The sequence below is a fragment of the Chiroxiphia lanceolata genome, chromosome 3, assembly GCF_009829145.1.
Source record: "Chiroxiphia lanceolata isolate bChiLan1 chromosome 3, bChiLan1.pri, whole genome shotgun sequence".
In the NCBI taxonomy this organism is placed as follows: domain Eukaryota; kingdom Metazoa; phylum Chordata; class Aves; order Passeriformes; family Pipridae; genus Chiroxiphia; species Chiroxiphia lanceolata.
Genome location: NC_045639.1, coordinates 20978353 through 21003269, shown reverse-complemented (window position 1 = coordinate 21003269; position 24917 = coordinate 20978353). Strand labels below are relative to the sequence as shown.

General features: G+C 38.3%; 1 protein-coding gene across 20 annotated transcripts in view; it reads right to left on the bottom strand.

Annotated features, from left to right (window-relative positions):
• Nucleotides 1-6640: 6640 nt before the first annotated feature.
• Nucleotides 6641-24917, bottom strand: part of ESRRG (estrogen related receptor gamma) — a 398405-nt gene continuing 380128 nt past the window's right edge. For all 20 annotated transcript variants that reach the window (XM_032681996.1, XM_032682006.1, XM_032681992.1 and 17 more), the window contains 2 exons: nt 21286-21555; nt 6641-10354 (listed from right to left, as the gene is read on the bottom strand). In XM_032681996.1, the coding sequence (XP_032537887.1) occupies nt 10110-10354; nt 21286-21555 (515 nt within the window). In that variant the 3' untranslated portion in view covers nt 6641-10109. The remainder of the gene's footprint in view (nt 10355-21285; nt 21556-24917) is intronic.

Genomic DNA, 24917 nt, shown 5'->3' with positions numbered 1-24917 from the left:
TGTGGGTGCTGCTGTAAGGTATTTGCATTGCACTCTGCAGATTTAAACTCAGCAGAAGCTGCTGATGCACAAGGATCGTGTCATGGCTTTTGGGGTACCTTGAGTAGACAGAAGGAGTCTACCCAGGATGCTCCAGAATATGGCTGATCTCAGTCATCAGGAGCAATATATAACTGCTGGGGTAGGCTGACCCTGAACCAGTCACCTGGGAATAGGGAAGAACCAAAAGTGTCTTTAAACCACAACAGTACAGCATGGGGAAATGGGAGGATGACACTCTTTTGGGGAAAGAGCCCTTTCAGAGAAAGCTAATTGCAAGGAGGTCACATGGAGACTGCATGGACAACCATACAGAAAGGATAAAAACATGTATGTGCTGAGACTATATTACAGTCTTCTTGGTTTTGTTTTTTTTTTTTTTTTCTTTCTCAATGAGGGGAGGGAGAATTTGGTAACGCAGCCTTTAGATATTTCCATAATATGAGAACCAGGTTGTACCAGATCCCTGCCTTTGTCTTTATTAACAAGTGAGACTGCTCTCTGCAGGCCTAGAGAGGCTGTTCTGGGTCATAAGGCCTGGTCTCAAACCTGAATGTGAGCACCTGCAGTGTCCAGTAAGAACCACTGATATGAATCTTGGGGACAGGGGTAACCTTTATTCCACAGCATCTCCATTGCCAGCTCAAATAAACTTTATGCTGCTACTTCTTCCAGATAGAAATGACAGTGTGGGCTGGAGCCCTGAACCCAGAGCTGGGAGCCACAAGCTGTGCTGGGCAGCAGGGTGGGAAAAGCACACTTTCTGGAAGGAAAATATTTCCATCCCTGCTCTACCTTAAACCTTTTGAGCCAACATTAGTAACACAGTGCTCGTCCTGCAGAGAGGAGAATGAGGAGTGTGGAGGGGAAGAAGGAGTGAAAAAGCTGGGTGTGGGGAGGACTTTCTTACTTATCACTTTTTTTTTTGCGATCACAGAAAGTGGCTGTACAATTACACCGAGGTTTCACAGCACGGTGGGAACAACCTGCCGGGAGTTAACTGAGGTGGAAACCATGGGCACAACCTGGGATTCAGCCTCTGCTAGCGGAGCTTATTCCATGTCTGCAACTAAATTATACAGCTCAGCCTTGATGGGCTATAGACACATTATTTTAGGGTTTTTTTGTTACATAGGAAAGGACAGAATATTCAGTGAAGGTTCAGCTATGATTAAGGAGAGAGAGACCTGTGCACTTGGCAAGTCTGAGGGGTGGGAGGCTTGCAGACTCTAGGGAAGTCTGAAACACTTGTTTGTCAGAATATAGAGATATTCACTGGGATTCAGACCCAGGTATTTCTTTTTAAATTTAAATCAGGGCAGCGGTAAACTACTGAAGATGATATGGAGTTTTTCCATTCAGTACCACCTAGGAGCCCTGTAGACCCCAAGGTAACCTCTGGCAAGTAACACTGGCACTTCTGTGACTCCTTCACAGCCTGGTATGAGAATTCTGCCCTTATTGAATTCCTCTTACTGCCAGTCCTTCACCTTGTGGCCATTCCCAATGAAGCTGTGAAATTAGATAGAGCATGGTAGATTGAACTGGAGAGTGTTAGGAGTGTGATTCATAAAGCACTTGTGATTTAAAAATATTTTTCCTTTTAACCCCTTTCACTTGTCATTTACCCTCTAACTCTCTCTCTGAAAAGCCTGTTGAGGAGTACTGCAGCAGGTTCCCCTCGCACCCAGCTGGGCAAAGGTCTGTACTTTGCAAAAAACTGCCATCCTCAACCACACCAGCTCATGGTTCTGGATGCAACAGTCCCCGTTCTCTGCTAGCCATCCCGTGGCTGGTGTGGGTGGCTGGCAGCTTGTGCAAAGAGCTGGTAAGAGCAGTTGAAGGGGGGATCGCTGCAGGGGAAGTGTACTTGGCAGTCCTCCCTCCCCTGTAAGTGTTCCCCCCTCTTTGGGTGTGTGGCAGCTCCTCTAAAAGATGTTCACGTCTTGACGTGGGGCAGATAACCTGCCCTTGCACCATTATCTTACAGGGATCGCCCTGCCCATGCTCAGATGCCTGTGTTGCACTGCTCAAGTGCCTCTCTGGGAAAAGCATCTTTCAGCAAAGCAGGGCACAAAAATCACCCAGTGTTGAGATGGAGCAGCTTTTCACTGGTATGAGCGCTCAGGAGACAGGGAAAAGGCAAACAACAAGCACACAACCGGTCCCCATGAATGAGAAATGCAGGCTTCAGAGCCTGTTTGTAAGCAGACAGAGATGCAAACCCACAGCATATCTTCTGCTGCCCTCCTGTCTCTGGGTGCTGGATTAAGCAAGGCAATTGTGACACTGCCCGGCAGCTCATGGGGCCACAGGATCAGCTACTCGGCAGCCACAGTGGCATCGGCTGGTGAGCAAGGAGAGGCCACGAGGCAGCACAGAAGTAGAGGATTTGTGCTAAGGCTCCGGGACTGTCTTAAATCTCCAACATCTGCCAATTTAAGTACAGCTGAATTGCTGGATAATTCTGCTGGTGGCGCTCCTGGGAACACCCAGACCGAGCAGAACAATTTTGAAGGAAATTACATGAGCTGGGATTTAGTGTTGTCTCTTTAGCTTGTGGAAGAGATAATCTGGCCCATTTAATGTGGAACAAAATTTGCTCTGTTTCACAGGGGTAAGGAGATAGTTTTGCCTTGAGAAAGCAGCAGTAAATGACTCTGAAGTCCTGCTGTCACTTGTTCGTCGAGCTGCTGTAATATGGAGTGGCAAGGGCTGTTTTCCTGGGCCGCTTTCTACATATAAGTAACGCTCTTTATAAAGAACACCACTTAGTCCTATGACAAAATTCCTCTAGTGTGACACAGAAGAGCACTGACATCATTCTTGAAGGCTGGACAATTTATGGCACAGTTAATTATTAATTTGGCTGGCATTTGTAAAGTAGAAGGGAGTTCTTGTGCTTTTAGGCCATGCTTTCAGTGTGTAAATCTCTTGTATGGCTGCCATAATAATATTCCTGCAGCTATGTTGTCACCTATTGTAATTTTTCTGCTAATAAGAAAATTTAAACTAACCAGGAATCCTAAATTTGGAGACTAGTTGTTTATTTCAAATATACTCTAGAGAAATAATAATGCAGTTCTGCTCTGAATTTAATTTAAACAGGAACAGGCAAAACAAATCTCTGCGGAGGGCATTTGACAATAATAAAATATTTCTCCCAGCGGGTGAGCTGGTAGCAATTGTATTGTTGCCATCAAAGCTCACGTTTCAGCAGGTCATTACCATCATAACAAGCCCTTGGACCAACTGGCATGGACATGCAACATTGAGCTCCTGATGGGCACATTATTTCAGACCTTTAACTTCATGGAGAACAAGACAAATACTCCTGGGAATGGAGGATTATATTTTGAAATTCCTTTCTTTTCTGTTCTGCTTAATAATAAGAGCCTGCGTGTAATCAATCTACCTCCACTTGCTTCTTTATATTAACAGAGATTGTAAGGAGCCAGGCTTGGGAATCTGAACACTAGGAGTCAGCGGCCCTTAATCTTAATGAAGCACTAACGATTAGCATGACCGGGATGTGGCAGCGCAAACACTTTTGAATAAAAATGTTAAGAGCTAATAAATGCATCCATATTCTTTTCCATAGTTACTTGGGTTTTTTCCCTTCTTTAACAGCAGACACAAGGAGGAAGTTTGTGATCTGTATGTTAAAGGCAACCTATAGACACACTGAATCAGCATTTCATCAGAAAGGAAAAAACACACACCTTGTGAGGCAGCTACAGCAGGCAGGATGTATAACGAAGGATACAGTAATTAGCAAAATGCCGTGTGAAATCAGAGACCTACATTACACAAGAGAGATGAAATGCAAAGTAAAGGAAAGGTGCAAGTAAAGAAAGCTGTTAAGGAAAATTAACAAAGGCTATGGAAAAAATGTAGAAAACAGGTGGAAACTGTCCCATTCTTGAGTTTAGTGCAAGATCCAGGACAGTTAATGTTAATGAAAAAGAGGCATTTTCTGCTGCAAAAGCCTGTACATAAAAAAAACCTCAGGTGTTTTTGTGCTTTGGGGATTTTTTCCCCTGTAGGGCATGACTGGGCAATGCTGCAGGACACAGATATATACAACATGAGAGCTTGTCTAAGGACAGTATTTCCATCTCTGTTATCTTTCATAATATTTCATTTTGGTTTAGTGGTTTGGTTTTTTATCCATAGTTAGTCTTTCAGCAGCATTGGCATTGTGTATTAAGAAGCACACATAACTGCATGTGTAACAGCACTGACTGGCACACGATTCTCATGTCCTGTCTTTCACTGAGAAAGAATCAGCTGGAGGGACCACACCAGACCACTTTTTATTGGTGTTTGCCAGACCTTTCACGCTGTGAACTCAGGTAGTCAAAAAAAAGACCAACCATCCGAAGAGCCCAAATGACATCAAGTTAAGCCATTGCTTGAACATGAAGCTCCAGAGAAAACTGGAGCCTGTCATAAATCCCATTCCATTTAGGAGCCAGCTCAGCCAGCAGCGTGTTTTCCTTTCGCATCGCTACTGACGGCATCGGCCAGCGTGGGAGCGGGCACGGGTGCCAGTGTCACAGCATGGGAAAGCAGAGCACTCCATGGCCAGGCTGGCACAGTGGCAGGGGTAGGAGGCTGCACACCTAGCACCTCCGGAGGCAAAACTATGCTCTTGGACTGAGATGGCTTCTTTTCTTGGGAGGGTGGGGCAAGTAGGGGAGGGAAAGGGTGATGTAAACCATGTCAGTCAAAACCTGATTTAGCTGAGCTACCCTGTATCCCTAATGGGAAGGCTCTCTCCATTTGCCATCTCTGTAGCTATACAAATGCCAGTATCCCAAGCTCTTTTTTTTGTTTGTTTGTTTGTTTTTTTTTGTTTTTTTTTTTTTTTTAAGGACTTAGTAACTATTTTTGCAGTTTAGAGAGGTTTGTGCTCCTGACCGAATTCCCCACAGATTCCTACTGAAACATTACTGAGTACTGAAACATTTCCCATGGATTTCTGTGCCTGTCCTGGCTTTACTGTGGAGATAGAGTAGGGAGAAGACAGAAAGAAAGAAAAAAACCAAATGGTTCTGCAGAGATGCATTCCTAGAAGTGGCTTCATCTGAATGTTCCCTGTGTTTTTAATTCTGTGATGCTCAATTTCTGATTGGATGGTGCTTCATGATCCTCTCATAAAGAATGGTGGAGAAATTATGATTTTTTTAATCATATGTGAAAACTTCAGCCAATCATTAAAGTCAGTCGCATGTTGAGGAAGACTAGGAGTGCAACTGTTTAAATTTTTTTCCCCTTTGTGAGTGAAAAATTCTAACACTGTTCTTTTCACTTTTAAGGCACTGTATTGGGTTTTCTTTCGAAGAGCTACTTTGCAATAATTAAAAATCAGAACAATATAAAAGGGGGGGAAACCAACTCTGTGCATGCACATGTATGTGTGTATGTATGTATGCCTGTGTGTGCAGCAGTGGCAACACTAAAACTCATTTCTGAATATGTTCAAAGAGTCAGCACAAGATTATCTTCCTATTGTTCTGCTGCTCCTTTTACTTAAAAAAGCCCCCACCCTTATTTCCTAGGATAGTTAAAACACAGACAGTACTAGCAGCAGGGAAGGGGTGCCCTCCCATTCCAAGGCACGTTGCTACTTAAGAGACTGTGAAGCACAAAAAGCCCGTGGTGCTGCCCCGGTACCTTGGCTGACACAATTCCCGTCCCTGAGCATCACCGTTGTGTTCAGCGGCCTCTGTGCCATCAGCCAGAACCTCCAGAGAATGGCCAGTAGTGAAGGTGAGAAATACGTTGGCAAACATAACGACAAAATACTATCAAGATAGGCTAAAAGGCAAGAAAAGCACACATTAGCACTTCTGTGACGGTTCCAGAAGGGTCCACAGGAAAGAGGGGCTGGCCCCCGAGCGAGGGGGGCTGCAGCCTCTCGGAGGGAAGAGGCCGAGAGACCATTTATGGCCAGTTTGATGCTGCAGTGTTTAACCCGCCTGGATCCTGACAGCTATCGGTGCTCTTCATTAACACCAATCTATATTATTGCTCTGGTGGCTACTTACTTCCATTCAGCAACTCTGGATCAAGTAATACAGGTTTTTATTTATTTATTTATTTTTATTATTTTTTACTCAGAACACATTAAAGGAGTCTCCTGCAGTAGGAAATGAATGATAGACTCAGTTGTTGATGGTGAAAGCAAAAGAAGTACTTCTATATGATATTAATGCGATCTTAAAATAGTGGGAAAGTTTTCTTTTATGGCATTGACAGAAAGGCAATGATTTTGAGTAATGCAGGTTGATGTGAAGATGCTTTAAGATTAAATAAGTGCTATATAAAGGCCTGCCAGCCTGAATTCTAATGTGCTATGAGACATTTTGCATATTTAAGAGTATGCAAAATGTCTTGTACCACACCGGAATTCATTCTGACAAGGCTTTATATAGCATTTATTTACACTCACATTGTACTTTAAGGGAGAAGTGCTAACACTGGCTCTGTTTTGAATGGAAGTAACAAAAGGTAATGCTAAGTGCTCTGTTTCCTCCTCCAAAAAAGAAAACAAAACCAAAAAAACCCCATAACACAAAAAATAAAATAAAAGCAATCAAAAGTGGAAGCTTGTTTAATATTGCTCTACCATCATCCTGAAAGGCATAATAATTTGAGTTACACATCTGAACTGATTGGAGTTACAGAATCATATCTCCTTTTTGCATTTAACAATATATACAATATAAAATAAATACATTTACACAAATGGACATTGGTTGGAGCACACGGTATGATACACATCACAAAAATATACAGTTGATTGCTATACAGATGTGAAGCCCATCTACAGCTATAGACATGTTTGTTTTCATTTGTTGTTTTGTTTCAGTTTTTAACTACTGGCTATTATGCAACTCCTGGATTATTATAAGCAGTTAAATTTTTTTTGTCCTTTTGCGATCTTTGCACGATAAGACTGCCGTAAAATGTTTTCCTAGGCAGGTAAACAGAGACGCTTAAATAATTAAAATACAATCACCAACACCCATTTTCTCTTCTATAAGAAAAATAGCAGTTTTAATTTTTTATATCTTTTTTATGTTATCATTTAAATGCAAAATAGTGGAATAAATACAACAATCTGATCTGATTGAAACAAATGTGTAACTTCTGGGAGTTACACAATCATATTGCTTTAAATAAGAAAAAATTAAAAAATGAAGCAAAAATAGAAATTAAATTGTTATGGCTAAAACATACACCCTTTGAAATTTTCCCAACACTTCACATTAAGTAAGTGGTCTTGAAAGAACTCTTCTCCAGCAAGGTTTAAGATGAACAACATTATAAAGCCCGTGCAGTTTGTTGGTTTTTTTTTAGCTAAGTTTCAGGTAATGGTTTTACAGTCTTGAGATACTTGTTCTTTTGCAGCTCCAAAAAATTACAGAAAATAAAAACTAAAGTTTGCACCGTGTGCCTTTAACACATCTCCATTTTTTGTGTGGTTTTGTATACTTCTAGTTGATTGGCTTTTGACCCTGAAGCCCAAGTTCTTTAATGTGATACAGCAAAAACAATATTTATATTATATATTTATATATATATAGTGTACTTGAACAGTAGCAACTTAAACCCTGCACAAACTTTCTGGAAAATAAACTTTTTTTTTTTTGCACTCTTACATATATAAATAATCTTATAGAATCAGCACCTTTTTCCCAGGAGTTGTATTTTTTTTTGACATTTTTCAAAAGGGATGTGCCAATTTCTGAACTCCTATCACAGCTATAAATTTCAAGTTATTGACCATCTGAATGAATTGCTAATGATGATTTACCTAGAATCACACTACAGTCACTTCTCTACTGAGAAAACACAATCTACAATATAGTCCCATATAGCTAATGATAGATACACAGTTTTTTTTTCCTAGCACGAGGCCAATGGAGCATCGGCCCTTTGTTATTTTGTTTAAAGCACACAACGTAGCAATAGTTTTGGAAACTTGTCCGCACCAAAAAAGTTTTGCAACAACACAGAGCGAGTTAATAACAACATCTGAGAGATGATTGAATAAAAGCTATATTTACAGCATTTAAAAATTAGACTTATCTATAATCTTGAAATATTCAAAGTTTTATTTCTAAGCTATACATTGGTATTCTATAATAAACTGTTACAGAAATTATCCCTTGTTTTGAAAATATTATGATTTCAGTGTGTATCTGTTCATAACGAGTATTTGTTTGGAGTTTCGATCTCTTAATTATTACTAGGAAGAACTTTATTACCGGTAAGGAATAGAATATACTACTGTAATCTCCTGAGGAATTGTACATCCAATATTGTCTCTAATTCTACCCTGTGTCTATAAGCACACACCACAAGAATCCAAACACCACAAGAAGAACAAGACAACAGTCTTTGAATGCAACATAAAAATTCAGAAAAGCACAGCAAACATGAAACATTGAAAAGCTGAACTACATTTCTTTTGTTTGTTAGGATTACAATTTTAATTACATCTGTGTACATAGAATAAGGATGTTCACATAGTACAGGGAGCAGCTACTAACACTGGTACATTGGTATAGCATTTGATGGAGATTATTGTTTATTGGTTATTTAGCGACTGTAGTTTTCTGGGGGCATCTAATCGGTTTATACATTAGATTACACCTCGTAACAGTCTTGAAACTGACTGACTTTCATGCTGTGACAATACTGGTTGAAAAGCACATATACTGGTTTAGCTACTTGTTAAGGATCGCCATTTACAAAATAAAGTCTAAATCAATAAATAAGGTATAGAAGTGTTAAATTCTTCAATTTGGTCAGAAGTCTACTACTCTGATTTCTTAATTTTGCGAACGGCGGCATTTGCCTCATTGCCTCTAAGCTACTATTGGTTCATAGGGTTTTTCTGCGTGTGAGGTTATAATTTTGCAAACAGGCAGTATCTCGTTCATTTGCAACTGAAGCAGTTAGAAATCACATAGCAACCATACCTTTGTACGGTCGCTGTCTCCTAACACCGTTACGGATTCGTATTTGACATGGAGTATTTATATGTTAGACTACTCGGATATACTGCAGGTGTAATCTAATCCTTTGAGTCAGTGAACATTTAGTTATAAACTGGAGCTCATGTTAAGAAACTGGATGTTTTGGACCAGACTGGCACACAACATAAATTGCATCCGTGATAATATGCACCTTCCCTTCGACTATTGCTTTAGTAAGATAAATTCCCACATTAATAAATGGCTGAAAACTGGTAAAGCTGGTACAAAAAAATCTCCGTTAGTAAGAAGAAACAAAACATTTAAAAAAATCTTCCTTCAGGATTCATTTGTCCTTCATTATTGTTCATCATTGTTCAAGCCAGCACAAAAATGCAGTATTTCTTTCTCTTTAGTATTGCATGAATGAATAAAGCTTAAACTATTCCCTGAAAAAGTTACATTGTAGCTAACCTAAGAAATATCTGGAAGACTTGAAAAAACAATTAAGGAATCAAATGGCTGTAACTGATCTAGATGGAAAATGCAATGATAAGAAGCAGCCGATGCATCGTCGCTTAGTCGTCTAATTAGAGACTGCTCCTATGAAATCTAATACTGCATTCAGTCAGTTCATCGTGTTGTACTGTACTGCTAGGTACGGTGGTTCTCTCTTTGATTCCTTTGTCATTGGGGACATTATGGTTCATAATAAGTTCACTGGCATCCATATTATGGATTTCCATCCTTTGGCAGGCCTGGCTTCCATCTCTCTTCAATTAGAGACCTCTTTTAAAAAGTTCAGCAGCAAAGGAATAAAGAGAAAAGGAAAAAAGGAAAGGAAAGAACAGAAAGGAAAAGAGAGGAAAGGAAAAGGAAAAGAAAAAACTGCATCAGAAAGACACAGAAGAAAAAGTTGAAAGCTGCTTCACAGTCTTGCTGCTAAATATCAGTGCAGTCATTTTTTCCTTAATTAAACACTAAGTTTCTTTGCCATTATTACCCTGTTTATTTTCCCTTTTTTTTTTTTTTTTTTTTTTTTTTAAAACGTGCATGATGGGGAAGCCCATGATGCTTTAGTCAGACCTTGGCCTCCAGCATTTCCAAAAAAAGTTTGTGCATGGGGACTTTGCCTTCCAGTTTGATGTTGTAGAAATGCTGCACAGCCTTGGTGGAGGTTTGCCTCAGAAGCGGGAGAGTCATCAACATCTTGCCTGCACGACGCGGGTCTTCCATGTGCTGCCCAGCCTCATAATCCTGCAGAGCCTCATGTAAGACATCCTGAAGTTTCTGCACTGCCTCAACATCCTCTATGTGCATTGAGTCTGCAAAACAAAAGAGCAACAGGAGGTTTCAGTTTGGTGTGCCAGAAGTTTGTAATGCTACGGCTGCACGACTGTCACTGGTTCTGTCCATCGCCTTCCACAAAGGAGGAAGATAATTACCCACTAATTTCTATATTGACCTTCAGCAAAGTATATGGAAATGCCATGGAACTACAAACGCACAATTAACTCTCGGGTAAGTAATTCTTCTCCTCATCCCTCTCAAACAAGTAAAACAGTCACCGCCGGTGCTCCGCAAACCATCTTTACGGTTACTGCTTTGGAGAAATGACAGCACCAGAGGGCTGAATGAATGGAGGGCTGTGTTCTATCAGGGAAGCAAGGATGACTGCCCTGCTGTGGAACAGCTCAGTAACACTCAGTGTCAGGTTCCAAGGCTGCCGAGTTGGAAGCCATGGTCGTTACTCGCTGCTCAGAGACGCTGATTGTGGGATCGGGACCACTGCACCAACACCAGGGAAATGCGGGTTTGATGGGATTTCCTGCTAGGTTTAGCAATTTTTTTTCTCTCTCAGGCATATTCAGACAGACAGGCAACACTTAGCATGTTCCTGAACAGCTTTTGTTCTGTGAAGCTAACATCTCCTACAAGGTGTAATCCTTCTCTCCCACCCACTCAGACGGTGGTTTATCTTGTTAGTGTCGGGGTTTTGCATTTTTTATAAAACACTCAAAGCAAACACCTTGCCCTGTACCTTTCCAGGTGAGATGCTTTGGTGGTGTAAGTATTGAGTGACAAGCCTAGACACAACACACATCAGGAACTAAACTAAACTGCTACATGACCTGGAAAGATTAAAGCAATGGAAGTGTGAAATAAAAAGAAAAGACCTAACTGAAATAACTGTAAAACCCTCAACTGGATAGATACAGAAAGGGAAGATGTCCCTGAGAATACGCAGTTACTGGACCATGCTGAGATGACTTTGGATGAGCAGCCCTAATTCTCTGACTTTTATGTAGTCATAAATGCCAAAAAAGCCCTGATGTGGTCCTAAGTGAGGTGAAGGCAAGTAAGGAAGAACAGCCATAGGTGAAAGGGGCCACCAAACAGCCCCTATCAGCTACCAAAATTTGGATGGTGGACAAACTTACAGAACCAATAAAACAGTATATGAAAATATAACTGCTGTGAGGGGGTACAAGTCTTAGGGACAGGTTACACTGTGCAAGCTTTGCTCAGGGTGAAACTGGGACACGGCAAAATTACAGTTTATTCTTGGAAACACTAGTTAGTACAACGCTGCTTTGCATCTTAATTTTTGAGTCTGGAATAAAGCTACCATTCTCAGACAGAATAATAACTGAGGAGCTGCATAGAGAAGAACCCATTTCTATTATTGTTTCCAAGACATGTATTCAGCAGCCTGATGCCCTGGATCAGTATCTGACAAAGCCTCATGTTTCACCCTGTTGATGATTAAACATCAAATTTTACACACGCTTCAAATATCTGAATTACATTCACAGAATTAAGAGGCATCTAAGATTCATTTCCTAAAAGCTGACGTGCAACTACTTCCTCAGATAATTAGACAAGATAGTAAATACCACTCTCCTTTCAAATACAAACATGTAAACCAAAACACAAACCAGTAAGTAACAGGTTAACAAAAATGTTCCAGCTTCTATTGTCAAAACAAATGTGCAAATTGAAAAGAAAAAAATAAAAAAAAGTTACAGTTCCCACTCTAAAACAGACACTTAATTATATACAAGTTTGGATCATTTAGCATGTTTTATTGATTCTGATGACAGTTTATCTGTTAATTACACATAATGGAGTCCTATGGGAATTTTACATGTTTAATACTTCCGAGTCTTAGTGAATACATGCTCTAAGAAGCATGCAAGTAAGACACACACTGCAGGGATGTGAAACTGCACATCAAGGTACCCTGTGCTGAAAGCAGAGATGCAGAAATATCTCTCTTAGGGACAAAAAAGGCTACAACATTTTAAAAAAGATGACAGGTGAGTATTACCTCTAGCAAAATTTAGTTCTAATTAACATGAAACGATTCTCCAAATCCATACATTTTTGATAGTTTTCTAATATCATAATTCTATTTAATAATTCTGTGTCAATAAGAGAAAACTCCTGAATTCTGTGTCCTACAAACATATGTAATCAATACAGACATGCTAACACACATACACACACAGAGACACACATACAGATGTGACTGATGTCTTAAGCATAGTGTCCAGCCACCAGGCTTAACCTGGAAAGCAAACTCCAAACAAATTGCTGTCTTCACTCCCTAACTCTTTACCAAGTCCTTGGCTATTCAATTCTGTGCTACAGAACACAAGATCTACTACCACAAATTTTTCATAAACCATGCACTGTTCGTACAGAAATTACAAATCTTTTCCTCTTCTCCCCACGCTCACAGTGCCAGGGCCAGATTTGCTGGGGAATTAATAGGAGCAATTTTTCTGCAACAAATCCTTGGTGAGTCAAAGACTGACTGTTTTTGAGACTTTTTTTTTCACACTATACTGCATGAAGAGACCGGTCTTTCTGGAGAACATGGCTACAAAGATTTAGTTTTTTAATCTTTAGAAAACTGGTCTGATTCTTCCCAGAATCAGTATTTGCAACTGTAACCATGTTTGAGTTTGAAAATAGATGATGGATGGAGTCCAGACTAATATATTTTTCACAAAGAGGTGAAACTTGCCTAAGATGTTTAACTCTGCAGTTTGGATAGCAATTTGGCCTGTAGTGTTAGAAATATCTATACTCTGCATGTTTCTTACAATGAAACTGTGTGAGGAGGAGAAAGAGGAAGAGAACACCCCCCAGAAAATGCAAGAATTGAAGGTGAATCAAATCCTGCTCTTTAACACAGCTACTACACTCTATGCTCTCAAAACTCTTCCACTGTGTGGACAACATCCAAGTCCAAGGAATCTTACCCTCTCCTTGCAGGGGTGATTGTGTACCATCCCTCCAGCAAAAAGAATAATTACTTATATAGAAAAGTAATAGTAGTAAAGCATTTAATGTATTTGTTGCTGCCTTTGAAATTAATTTAGTAGTTGGGAAGAATGTGATCAGCGAGTTCTCTGCTGCCCTAATGCAAGCACTCCACTGCCAAATGGTGGTTCATGGAGCAGTACAGGAAGCTGTGCCCTGGGGAACAGATCTGGTCACAGGAAATGGGGTAAGAAAAAACAGCAGAGAGAGGGGCCCTTCCAACAGTGATTAAGACTTCAAACTGTTCTTTTAAAATGGCCATTTAGTTTGAAAGATTTAAAAATTATGTAATCAAATTACTATGATAATTTAACTCCCCATTTACAGCAAAGATTCAAACTCATTTCAGCTTTGCCCATTCTAGGGTCTGCCAATGTTTAAATGCAAACTCAATAAATCTGTGCTATTTAATTAGACCATGATTCAGCCTGCAGATTGCTCAGGAAAATATTAATCTCTATAAAGATCCTTCTTCAAGTTTTAGCCTTGCAGTCTGGAACTTCCACTTTATTCCCAATATTAAACGAATGTAGATCTTAATCCCTCAGGCGTAAGCCTTTGAAAATAAGCAAAATGGTTGAAAATGCTGAACTAGCCAAGGGGAAAAGAGGAGGAAAAATAAAAGAGAGAAATCTTTTCAGTAACTACTGACTGGCAGATGTAGAAGTGAATTCAGAACAGGCTTAACTTTTTGCTAAATATTGCTTATTTTATTGGAATAAACCCAATCCTCAATGATGTCATCAAGAACCACTATAATCTAAGGAAACACAGAAAATCTGTGTGACAATCCAGAAATAAAGACGAAATTTCACAGGTAATATGAAATTGAATTATAAGTGGAGTACAAAGAGTTTGAATTTTCTTCCTATACCATGAAAACCCTTATTCTTTTGTTTATGGGTTGGCTTGTGTTTTTTTAAGTGGCTTTGCAGACAGTCTGGATAATTTATGATTATGTCCTACACAGGTAATATCCAGACAAAACCTATACCCAGATGTAATACACTTAAAAATCACTGCCCATATAAACAATGAAATTAAACAGGGTAATTTCACAGTGTCATTTGAAAGAAAGAAGAATTTGATGGTAAATGCCCTGCAAAAACACAGGTTACTGAAACTGAGCTCAAGAGATGAATACAAGAATTGGTGACACAACATGTGTTGCTGAGAACATGGGATTTCAGTCTTGCAAGGGGAAAAGTTGTTCCTGATCAAAACCGCGATGGGAGAGAGTGAGATCAACAAATGAGTTCCGCTTGGAGAATCTCATTCTATCCTTGCAAATGCTTTCTTTCACCATCACAGGATGGGAAAATAGAATTGTACCTCTTTTGATCAGTTGATTGATCATATCATCACACAGAAACAGGAGAAAACGGGAGTTCTCATCCAAAAAAAACCACCGCAAGGTTCAGAGAGAAATTCAGATTAAAATCTACCATGTTTAAAATTCCAGCTTCATCTCAAATGCAGCAAACAAACATCCAGCCACTCAGGAATCATTTAGAACACATCAAAAAGAACAACAGCTAGCTAAAAATCAGAAAGCACCTGAACTGAGGGCAAGAAGGCCTCTCAAAACACTGCTCCGAGGAAAGGTAAAGGCTGGTATGTATGTATTTTGTACATAATATCACTAAGAAGTAGTAGAAAACCAGGGGTCTCAAATGAAGTGTTTCTTCATGTCAGAAAATTCAGACAGCAGGAAGGAAGAAATTATTACAGTGAATCAAGCAGCAGGGAGCATGTAGCAGTGAATACACACATTAAGATGCTGGTAAACCACACTGGAGAGGTAGATACCAACAAGTACTCGAAAGACAGCAATTGCTGTGATGTTTGTGATTCTGTATAGCTGAGCAGTTCACAAACTCAAACTGGACAAATCAGATTATTATATCTTCCAGAGTCCTGGAAGAACTGGATGGGATGAAGAGTAAGAACAGACGGCAAAATGATTTTTGCTTTACGTAAGGACAACAAAATCCTAATCTGGATTATGTCTCAAATAAAAGGAATTTTTTATCTCGATTGTACTGCCAACCCAAAAACCCTGCAAAATCCACTGCAGTGTTTATTAATGGGTGAACTGTTCTCAGAATTACAGAACCCTTCCTCCTGATACATATGCCAGATTTGCACAAGGACACAAAATGCTTGCCCACGTTTTGAAAAGCATATTGCTTAAGATAGAAGCAATCCATGCAAATTGTCATAGGAAACCAAACTAGATTCTTGGTTCTCTCATCCCACAAGAATTCCCATCCTTTTCCAGTCTATTGCCCCAGATACTTACTTTGGTCTTCCCTATGTGTGGTAAACAAATATACTTCATTTTGACTACCTGTTTGCCTGTTTTTCCTGAACAGAACTATTTGATGGGGTCTGCATGGTTAGGATAAGAGACAAGCACAGAGGCAAACAAAATATTTTCCCTTGCAAAAAAGTAAGGCAAAAATGATCTGACATCTTGAGTATTCTATTGGAAACAGACACTTCAATCGTAATATATGTTGAAAATTAAAGAGGAATAAATTAAGAATTCCTTGTCCATAGGAATTATAGGCAGTGGAAACCAAAAAGCAAAACAAAGGCTTGTAGGATTGATTTTACTGAATGAGGACTTAGTCAGGATTGCCCTAGTTTGGCCTACTTTTCAGAAGATATATAGAAACTGAAGCCTCAAAACAGTTTCTTAAACACAGTAGGGAAGGAAGGCATAGAAAGAAAAGAGATTGCTTCATGGAACGTGCCTATTTATTTCAGGGACTAACAGGCTTAATGGTGAACTAAAACCACTGTCATAAAGTAAGTCAAAACATAGTAAACAAGTATTTTTTTTAATTCCTGAAATGGTTTACTTTCCACTAGGATAGGCAGCAAGGGTAATAAATAAAGGGATGTATTTACAATGCAAAACAAATTGTATACTATGAACTGGTTTCAGTATCTACTCAATAAGGCTACTAAAAGTCTGAGAAAAGAGCTGGGGGGTGAGATACCAACTAAAAGAAAATGGAAATTGAAGGCTTGAAAATCCTTTTTATCCACTACCAAGATATGAACAATTATCACAGTTATTACCACTGAGAGCCACTAGTTTGGCTTCCTGTCCCTTGTAAGTCTCAGGCTACTAACATGTAAATAATGTCTACTTACTTCATAACTATGTGAGGAATATCTCAAAGTTATTCAGTTACTACACCAGCTACTAGAAAAAAAAATTATGATTAACCATTGATTAATCATTAATTAACCATTGATTAACTCTGCTGCCATTTCTTTATGCTAACTTAAGCAAATGGTAGCAGAGTTATTTATTTTCTCTAAAAATTGTGAATGCCATCTATTTGATTACATTAAAATGGAATATGAGGAAGAAACTATGTTAAAGCAACACGAAAACTGACTACAGTGGCAATTTCCTTTTCTAAAACCTTGTTTCTATGCTGTACCACTCCCTATACAAAACTATATCAAAGAATTAAGATCTTGTTATTTATATTTGACAAAATAAACACAGGTAACACACTCTTAACACAGCCCTATGTGTGTATGTACGTATCCATCTATCTATCTATATCATGAATTCTAACACAAGATGACTACATAAAATAAAAGGAAAAAACTGACATTACTAGAAATTAAATACAGTATGTTGTGACATAAACATATAATAAAGATGATGTCCTGTGGAATAAGTGATTTATTGGGCTCTACCAATTAATTTCTGTTATGATACTTTCATTTAATGGGGATAGATATCCTGGTGCTCTGAGTACAGTGTCTGGAAAGCTAAAAAACTCGTAAGAACTTACTAATTTTTTTACCAGGATAACAGTATAACTGCACCTCATTATGCTAAAATGCAGAAGATACTTTTTGGTTCTCACTCCTTCAGTAATGAAAGGGTGACAACTGTTTTTTTAGAAGAGCTAATATCAGAGACCAGAAATTGTGATGATGAGCAGAAGTTCTTTTCTCCTTCTCATGGTACAGGCTAGACAGCCAGTATTAGTGTTTAAGATTAAATTTTCAACAGTGCATAGGGTTATACTTTTAAGTGCCTAGCATCCACATTTGGGTCAGATTTTTCAAGATGCCAGCAGCCTATTAAGCAGATGCACACAGATCAGACTTTCAAATGTGCTAATGTATTTTGACACTCTAGTTCCTTACATTAGGTCTTAGAAGGGAACTGAGCTCCTCTTAAAACTCTGGTCTCACTTGTGACTCATAAGCTCTTCTGCAACATTTGGACTGAGGGCCTAATTTAGCCCTTACTGATTAGGCAATTTCAAAAAACTGCTCACCTGCAACTCCCTGTTTAGTATTACTTAATCGATACATGGAAATGTTTCCTAATACAAAAGAGATGAGCAGGTCATCTTTGCTGTGTCGGAGTGTTCAGGTGCACGTGCGCGCACTTGTGTGCACTTCAAGCACATTTTGTAAATATTTCACCTTCCCTTACACACGAGGAAGTAATTGGTACATGCATGTTTTGGAAACCATTCAAAGTTGATTTTCTGCGTGGGTAAACAAAGTGCTCATTGGTGCCAGCTCGCTTCAATTGGGTGGTGTGAGGCAGAACGCGGGGCTGTGGCATCCTGCAGCTTCAAGGTACCTCCTGGCTTTTATGTACAGAAGAAGGTAGGGAAAGAAGGAAGGAGCTCATGATACTGGCAGGACAAGGACAATGCCAAAGAAAGAGTTACTTCTCTGGAGATCAAGCATAAAGGCTTTATTAATTACTACTGAATCAATGCAGATGCTTAAAACTAACCTGATAAATTCCATACTTACATATTAACTGTAACCGTTGAAATCATGCCTGTATAGATTTCAACGTAGGCAGGACTGAAATGTCTATACATTTCAGTATTGTGCTCTTACATATATATTTAAACTTTTCAAAGTCTTATTTGCACTTCATTTGAAATCAGAACAATCTACCAGGTTGCCACATCTTGCATTTGTGGAAATTTATAGAAGTGGCATGGCACTGCCAACCCTGCACAGGGAACATTTGATAGGGGCTGTCAGAAAATCTCCCTGAAAAATAACTACTCCTCCCCACCTTTCAGGGAACCAAATGGCAGCATTAGATCCAGTACTGCACAAGCAGGTTCTGTAGGCCTAAAGAAAAGTTACCAGCCGGGGTGTTTTAATGCTCGCACTACTGAGATTTGTTGGCCAAAGCAAAGCTTGTGGTATTTATTCAAACAAAATACAATCAATATGAATACAATCTACAATTTCTTTTTCCTGCTTCCAAACACCAGCAGGGAAAGTATTATGACACTGTATCATAAATCATGAACACAGATACAGAGGTATAAGACCACCTTTGTCTACTGTTTACAGTAGAGTCAACCTGGGAATCTCTCTAGGCAGTGCAGATATGGCAAAAATGTCTGAAACACCCACGATTTCTTATTATACTCTCTACAGCTATAGAAAGGCTAACAAATTTTAAACCAGAAAAATAAGTAGTGGAAGAAAGGAGAAGCAGCAATAAAATATATTAAAATATGAATTGCTACTGATTGATTTTATAATGGCATTTTACTTTTTTTAAATTAGCAGCATTTACATTAATCGAGTTCCCAGTTCTGTGAAAATAAGCTATTCTGGTTTTGTCTATTAAAAAAAAAAAAAGACAAAAAATCCAATTCTATTTTATTTTAATTTTAGCAGCATTTTTAAAATGAAACACTAATGGTCTGATATCCATTGATGGGGGAGTAATTCTGCAGGTGCTATTTTACACCTACAGGTTAGTGTACCTACAGCTGCTAGAAGTTTGGTATCTGCTGCATATACAACCTGAAGCTGAAATGTTGAATGCCAGCAGTCAAAACACTGTTGAAAGGGAAGTGAAATGGCTGGGCTGCTTTTTAACTCCTTGCAACAGTTTCATTTTAAGACAGCAATTTTATTTCTTTTAAGATGAGGGAAGGATATGTTTTCACTTCAGTGTGCCCTGAATTTTAGTATGCTGAACTGTCTTTATCTCTGACATTATCCTGGCTGTAATTTCCAGTGAAGTTAATGAAGCTACAGATGATTTTGATACACTCTATGCACAATGTATGACTAAACTTTTTTTTTGGCAGCAGTTATATTTTATTATTACTTAAACACTGCACATCTTTTTTTGGGGAGGAAAAAAAGGTGTGAATAGTATTCACTATCATATCCCTATATTCTAGCCCTTATTCTTTTTATCAAGTAAACTACAGAAATATTTCTACTTTAGTCTTTGAATTACAGAATCAATATAATTACAAAAAACCTTCTCCATTTAGACTCTTAATTCCAGATAACTTTCTTGCTCTGATCATTAAGCATGACCAATTTTGAGGAAAAAACCTTTCTGTAGCCGCAAAGCATCCTCAAGTGTCCATTTACAATGTTCAAAAATTAGAAATAAATCTTCAATTAAGAATAATTTTGATCTTTAGAGGCATTTTAGCATTTTGCTAATTCTGGAAATAATATAATATTCTAAAACTCAGGGCAGAGTTAGTGGGGTGGAGAATATTTTACAAAGAAACTAACAAGCATTTTGGCTTTCCATGTTTTTGAATTATATTTCCAATTAAAAATGCAGAGTGCTAAATCACATTACAAAGATAAATAGGAAAGTACAACTTCATTGTTGAAAACAATTTCCCTCCTATCAATCTGAGGACTCATGCATCAATATTGTAGATGAACTGTTAATTACAAAATCAATTAAAAAATTATTTCTAAAAACAGTCACGCGTCCTGGCTCTCAGGGGGGCAATTTGGGCAGAAGGTCTCATCTCACTAGGACCGCGCCAAATCACAAGTCGTCATCCACAAGTAAGCAAAAGCAATCTGGTTTTTCATTTTTCAGCGCGGCTGAGCCCAGCCTGAGATTGATCGTCACATATGGCCCCAGAAAACAAACTGTCAATACCTTGAATGCTGCAGAATTTGAACAAATAGCCGTCCGCCCATTCAAGCCACTCATTGCATCCCATTTAACAGATTTTATTGACAGTTTCCTTCTTGTAATTAAAGGGAAAACTACTGGCCAGCAACCAAGATAAAGTTCAAAGATAGGGTCAAAACAAAAGCAGATGGAGGGGCACGGTGTGACTGTCAATGGAACATAGCATCAGAGCATGTTATTGACACACAGGTATCTAATGATCGGCACGTCATTAAAGAGGGATCTATCGTGAACTTTATGCAAATGCTAAAAGGGACTTAAGACCACAATAAAGCATTAAGGAGACACAAAAGGAAAAACAACAAAGCACAAACGATTTTTACTTATCTGGCAGTATTCACTGCTTCAGCACTTTTAAATTCAAATGCAGAAAAAAATTCTTTCTGAGATTTTTAACTCTTGCTGCACAGGTAATAATTTTTGCAGAAGCACCATCTCTAAAAATGCATAGGATCCGCAAGGTAAGGTGTGGCCCTTGTGAGATTTAATAAGGATTTCCTCCCTCCTTCCGTATACTGAATTCACTCTATCAAATAAATCAGTAGCTGCCTTCAAAGAGAAAATGTATAGCCTATTCTTCAGCACCCTTTCTTTCCTTTTAATTGCAATGATTAGGCTTGTCTGGATTATGGAATGGTTTTAGGAGAACAACATCTATATTCATTTGAAGGGATCTTAGCCTGTAAAATACTCTCCAAATCATACAGTGGAATATTTTCCACTGCCTTAGGGACATATTCCTCAATTACACTGAAACAGAAAGTTGTTCCTAGTTTGAACTGCTTTGTTTGTTGCCTCTTAGCTAAAGTCTAATTAGGAATTTCTTATTCTAAACCCATGTTTAAAACAAGCATGCAGAAAGTATTATGGAAGATAGGAAAAAAAAAAAGTGACACATTAAAAATGTAGCAACCGTCATGCCACTCTGCCAACCTGAATTAGCAAGTGCTATAGCTTTGAGGGTGACAAACTCTTCTTTCTCCAGCTTCATGCTCTTGTATTTCTTTACCAGCTGCAGTATGGCATTGTTAAGGTCAAGAAGGCCTGCCAATTTGGATTGGTCTTCATCCATAATATAATCTTCAGCATATACGAGCTCATCCTCAAAAGAAAGTGACCGGTATACAACACCGAGAATCAAAATCTCCATCCAAGCACTCTGCAGAAGGCTCATCTGGTCAGCTAGAGACAAAGTGGAGAATCCTGAGTAGGAAAAAAAAAAGAAAAAAAAAGGAAAAATATTAAGCACACCTGGATTTATCAGATTTATCAGAAATCTGCTCCTCTTTTTTATTTTTATATACGTTGTGATAAAACATGCATGTAATTCTATTATTCTCTCTTCTGCTTTTGTGCCTCTTCTCCTCTTCCTGTTACAAGAAAGTGAATCAATATAAAATCAAATGTTTTCTAATCAAAACCAAAGTTTTAAACAAGCTGGAATTTGCAGACTCTTCCTGTGAGAATCATAATAATTTGGGGGTTTCTGCAGTGACAGTCTGTGATTTGTATCATGTCTTCTTTGTTCTGAAATAGTTGTGCTTAGTTCTAAAAACCTGATGCTGTGAAATAGAGATCTCCTGATTCTATTCATCACTACCATAAACCAAGAAGGACAATTTAGGAGAGAAAAAAATAAAACTTTTTTAAAAGGGAAGATTTGATGTTTTAATAGAATTAAGGTGCCAGTCAAAAGGAGAAAAATTCTCTTTGAACTTTAACCTTAGGGGAAAGAGATGTAACACCCACCTTTCGCAGAAAAGACACTAATCATTTCAGTAATGGCTTCTGCTTCTGCTACACTTGTTGAAATAACAGGGTGGCATATTGAAATGCCAACTGAATAGCAGTCACATCATCCTTTTTCTGAGGGCAACCAAAATTTTAATAAATGCCTCTTAATTAATTTAACTTTTGCTTTTTTCCCCCTCTCTCTGCTGTCTTTCCTAATAAAGGCAAACATCTTTACTGTCTTACCTTTTCAGACTCTTGTTTACAGTACCTGTTAATTTATTATATCAAACTGCTAATATCCCAATCACATTAGGTGCTAGAAAACAATATGGGAGAGGAAGTGATTTTTCTGGCCTGTTGGTGAAATGCAGCAGTTTGCCAGTTGGCACCATCAACCACAAGTACTTAATAAAATCATCAAAGGGGATTAGTCAAGCTTTTCTTAAAGGGTCTTAAGACATGTCTGAGGCTTTCATTTAGTTGTTTATGGAGCTGCTTACATGTCCTTTGACAGGGTTCCCGCTGTAAGAACATTCTTTTTGGCGTTCAATTACACTTAAACGCATTTTTCTGTTTTGAAAGTCAAGAGATACAGTCAAGCAAGAATATATCATAAACTAGCAAATCTGCAAGGCATCTACTCCAAACAAGATTTTCTCTATAAGCACTAAGCAACAAAACTAATACAATAAAAAAAGAAAAGCCCACATCCAAACCACCAGGCATCCATAAAAAATGAAACATAAAACTGGTTGCATGCTCTCTCTCTCTCATTTTTCTCCCCCTCCTTATTTGTTTTCATTTTCTCTTACTGTCTTTTCAGTCTTGTGATAGAACTGTAGCTCTCTTCTTTCAAAAAAAAAAACAAAACAAAACCAACAAAAACTGAGCCAACAACAACAGGAAACCCTTGAAGATGTGACAATAGAAAATAACACATCTGTGATTAAAATAAATAAGAGGGAAATGGAGAAGAAATAATCATTTCAAAGGTTAGAGGGAGGAATTCATGATTTCAATTAGCTTCAACATTTCTGTTCCTTCCCGTCTTTCAAGAACCAGTTTTTCTGCAGTAGCAGATGGACAGAGAATGTAGCCTGCAGCACCGTCCTGTGACAGCCCCATTCTCCCTCCCAGACACTGCTGTTAGTAAATAGATTTACACATTCTCCAATCTCCACACATCTTTCTGCCGAATAATTAAAAGCAGGATGATTAGTTTATTGAGTGGAAGGAGGAACTTTTTTATTGAGGTCCATCCACGATTTTATCAGGGCCAGCACTTTTACGGTTGTCATGAGGGTGCAGGCATCCAATTTTTCTTATCTGCCTGATTAATACAAACGCTGTTTCAGGACGCATTAATTAACAGATACAAATCTACGTTCTCATGGAAGGATCAATACAGAGAAGAAAAGAGGCATCAATGTGAATTTAGTGCTGATGATGGAGAAGGCACTCTATTGACATTTACGTGCATAGAAACTTTAAAGTTGCAGTGGAGCCCTTTTGTCCCTGTGATTTACAAATTAACAATTTTTCAGGTATAACAATGTTTCACACACTTCTGTGGGGTTTAATTAAGAAAAAAGCAATAAAATCAGTTTTGATTAAAAAAGTTTAACCTGCAATTTCTCTCTGTATTTGGGTTTTTTTCCCTGAAAACTCCTCAACTTCCTTTTTTATTTGCTTATCTATTTTAGTACAGGTTTGTTGGCACTGGTTTCATTTTTTTTTATAAATAATACTATGTTTCAATAACATTTATTGTGTGCCACAGTCAAAGGAAATTACATCTGCCCTGTGAGTGGGGGAAATGGGATGTTGACTATAATTTATTGTATTGCACTCTTGAAAAATCTGCATTCTGGAGCAGTAAATATACCAGTTGTTTTTATTTGACACATTAAAAAATCAAAAGAAATTTTTTACATTATAGAAAAACTGGCAAATATAAACCACATTGTTCCACTCTTCAATAATAAATCAAATCAACATGACTATTTTCTTCCTGATCGAAGTAACTTTCCCTTGAAAGCCTGTTCAGTGAAAGCATGTTTTAACTTTCAAAGGCATCCCTTGTGGGAATGTAAAGCTGCATCAAGTTGTAATTAATCTGTTTTTGTTTTGATTTTTCAGAAAATGTGAAAGCATTCAGCATATCTCTTGCATCACAGCAATGCCCTTTTAATGTGTATTCAACAAGTCACAGTTAAAAGAACGGATTACACAGGAATATATGTTTATATACAGAATAGATTACACAGGCATATATATTTTTATTATATACAAAGATTTATTTTTAACTGTTTGGAGGAGGTTATACTTATTTCATGCCAAAGTCCGAGTCTGCAAGCTTTTGTTATGTGAATGCCCCAGATCAACCACATCCTCTGACAAGTGGACATTTTCTATATTAAATTTTAACTATTTTTTAAAAAGTCTCCACATTGGATGAAATACATTTCCATCTTTCTAAACCAGTGTTAGCCTCTCCAGTCACATCTCTAAGCTCTTTCCAAACCATGCTGAGATGCTGCATGATGGTGTGGTTTTGGACCTTGTTGTGCATTGTGTGCATCCCTAATCTTTAAGAGTCTTGCAGGTCACCGCTTTAAATGTAGAACTGTGTAACAGCTTTTTAAAATACAGTGTTGTGCACCTTTCCCCCCCCTTAGCACGTACCATATTGGTGACAACTTTGATCTCTCTCCATCTCCCTCCCCAAGTCAATGCCATTTAATGTATCTCAGGCATTTGCTGGCAGAATGACTCTGTACCTTGACCTGCAGTTAAATAGCATGTTTATCTGCGATACAGCGCACTCCAAA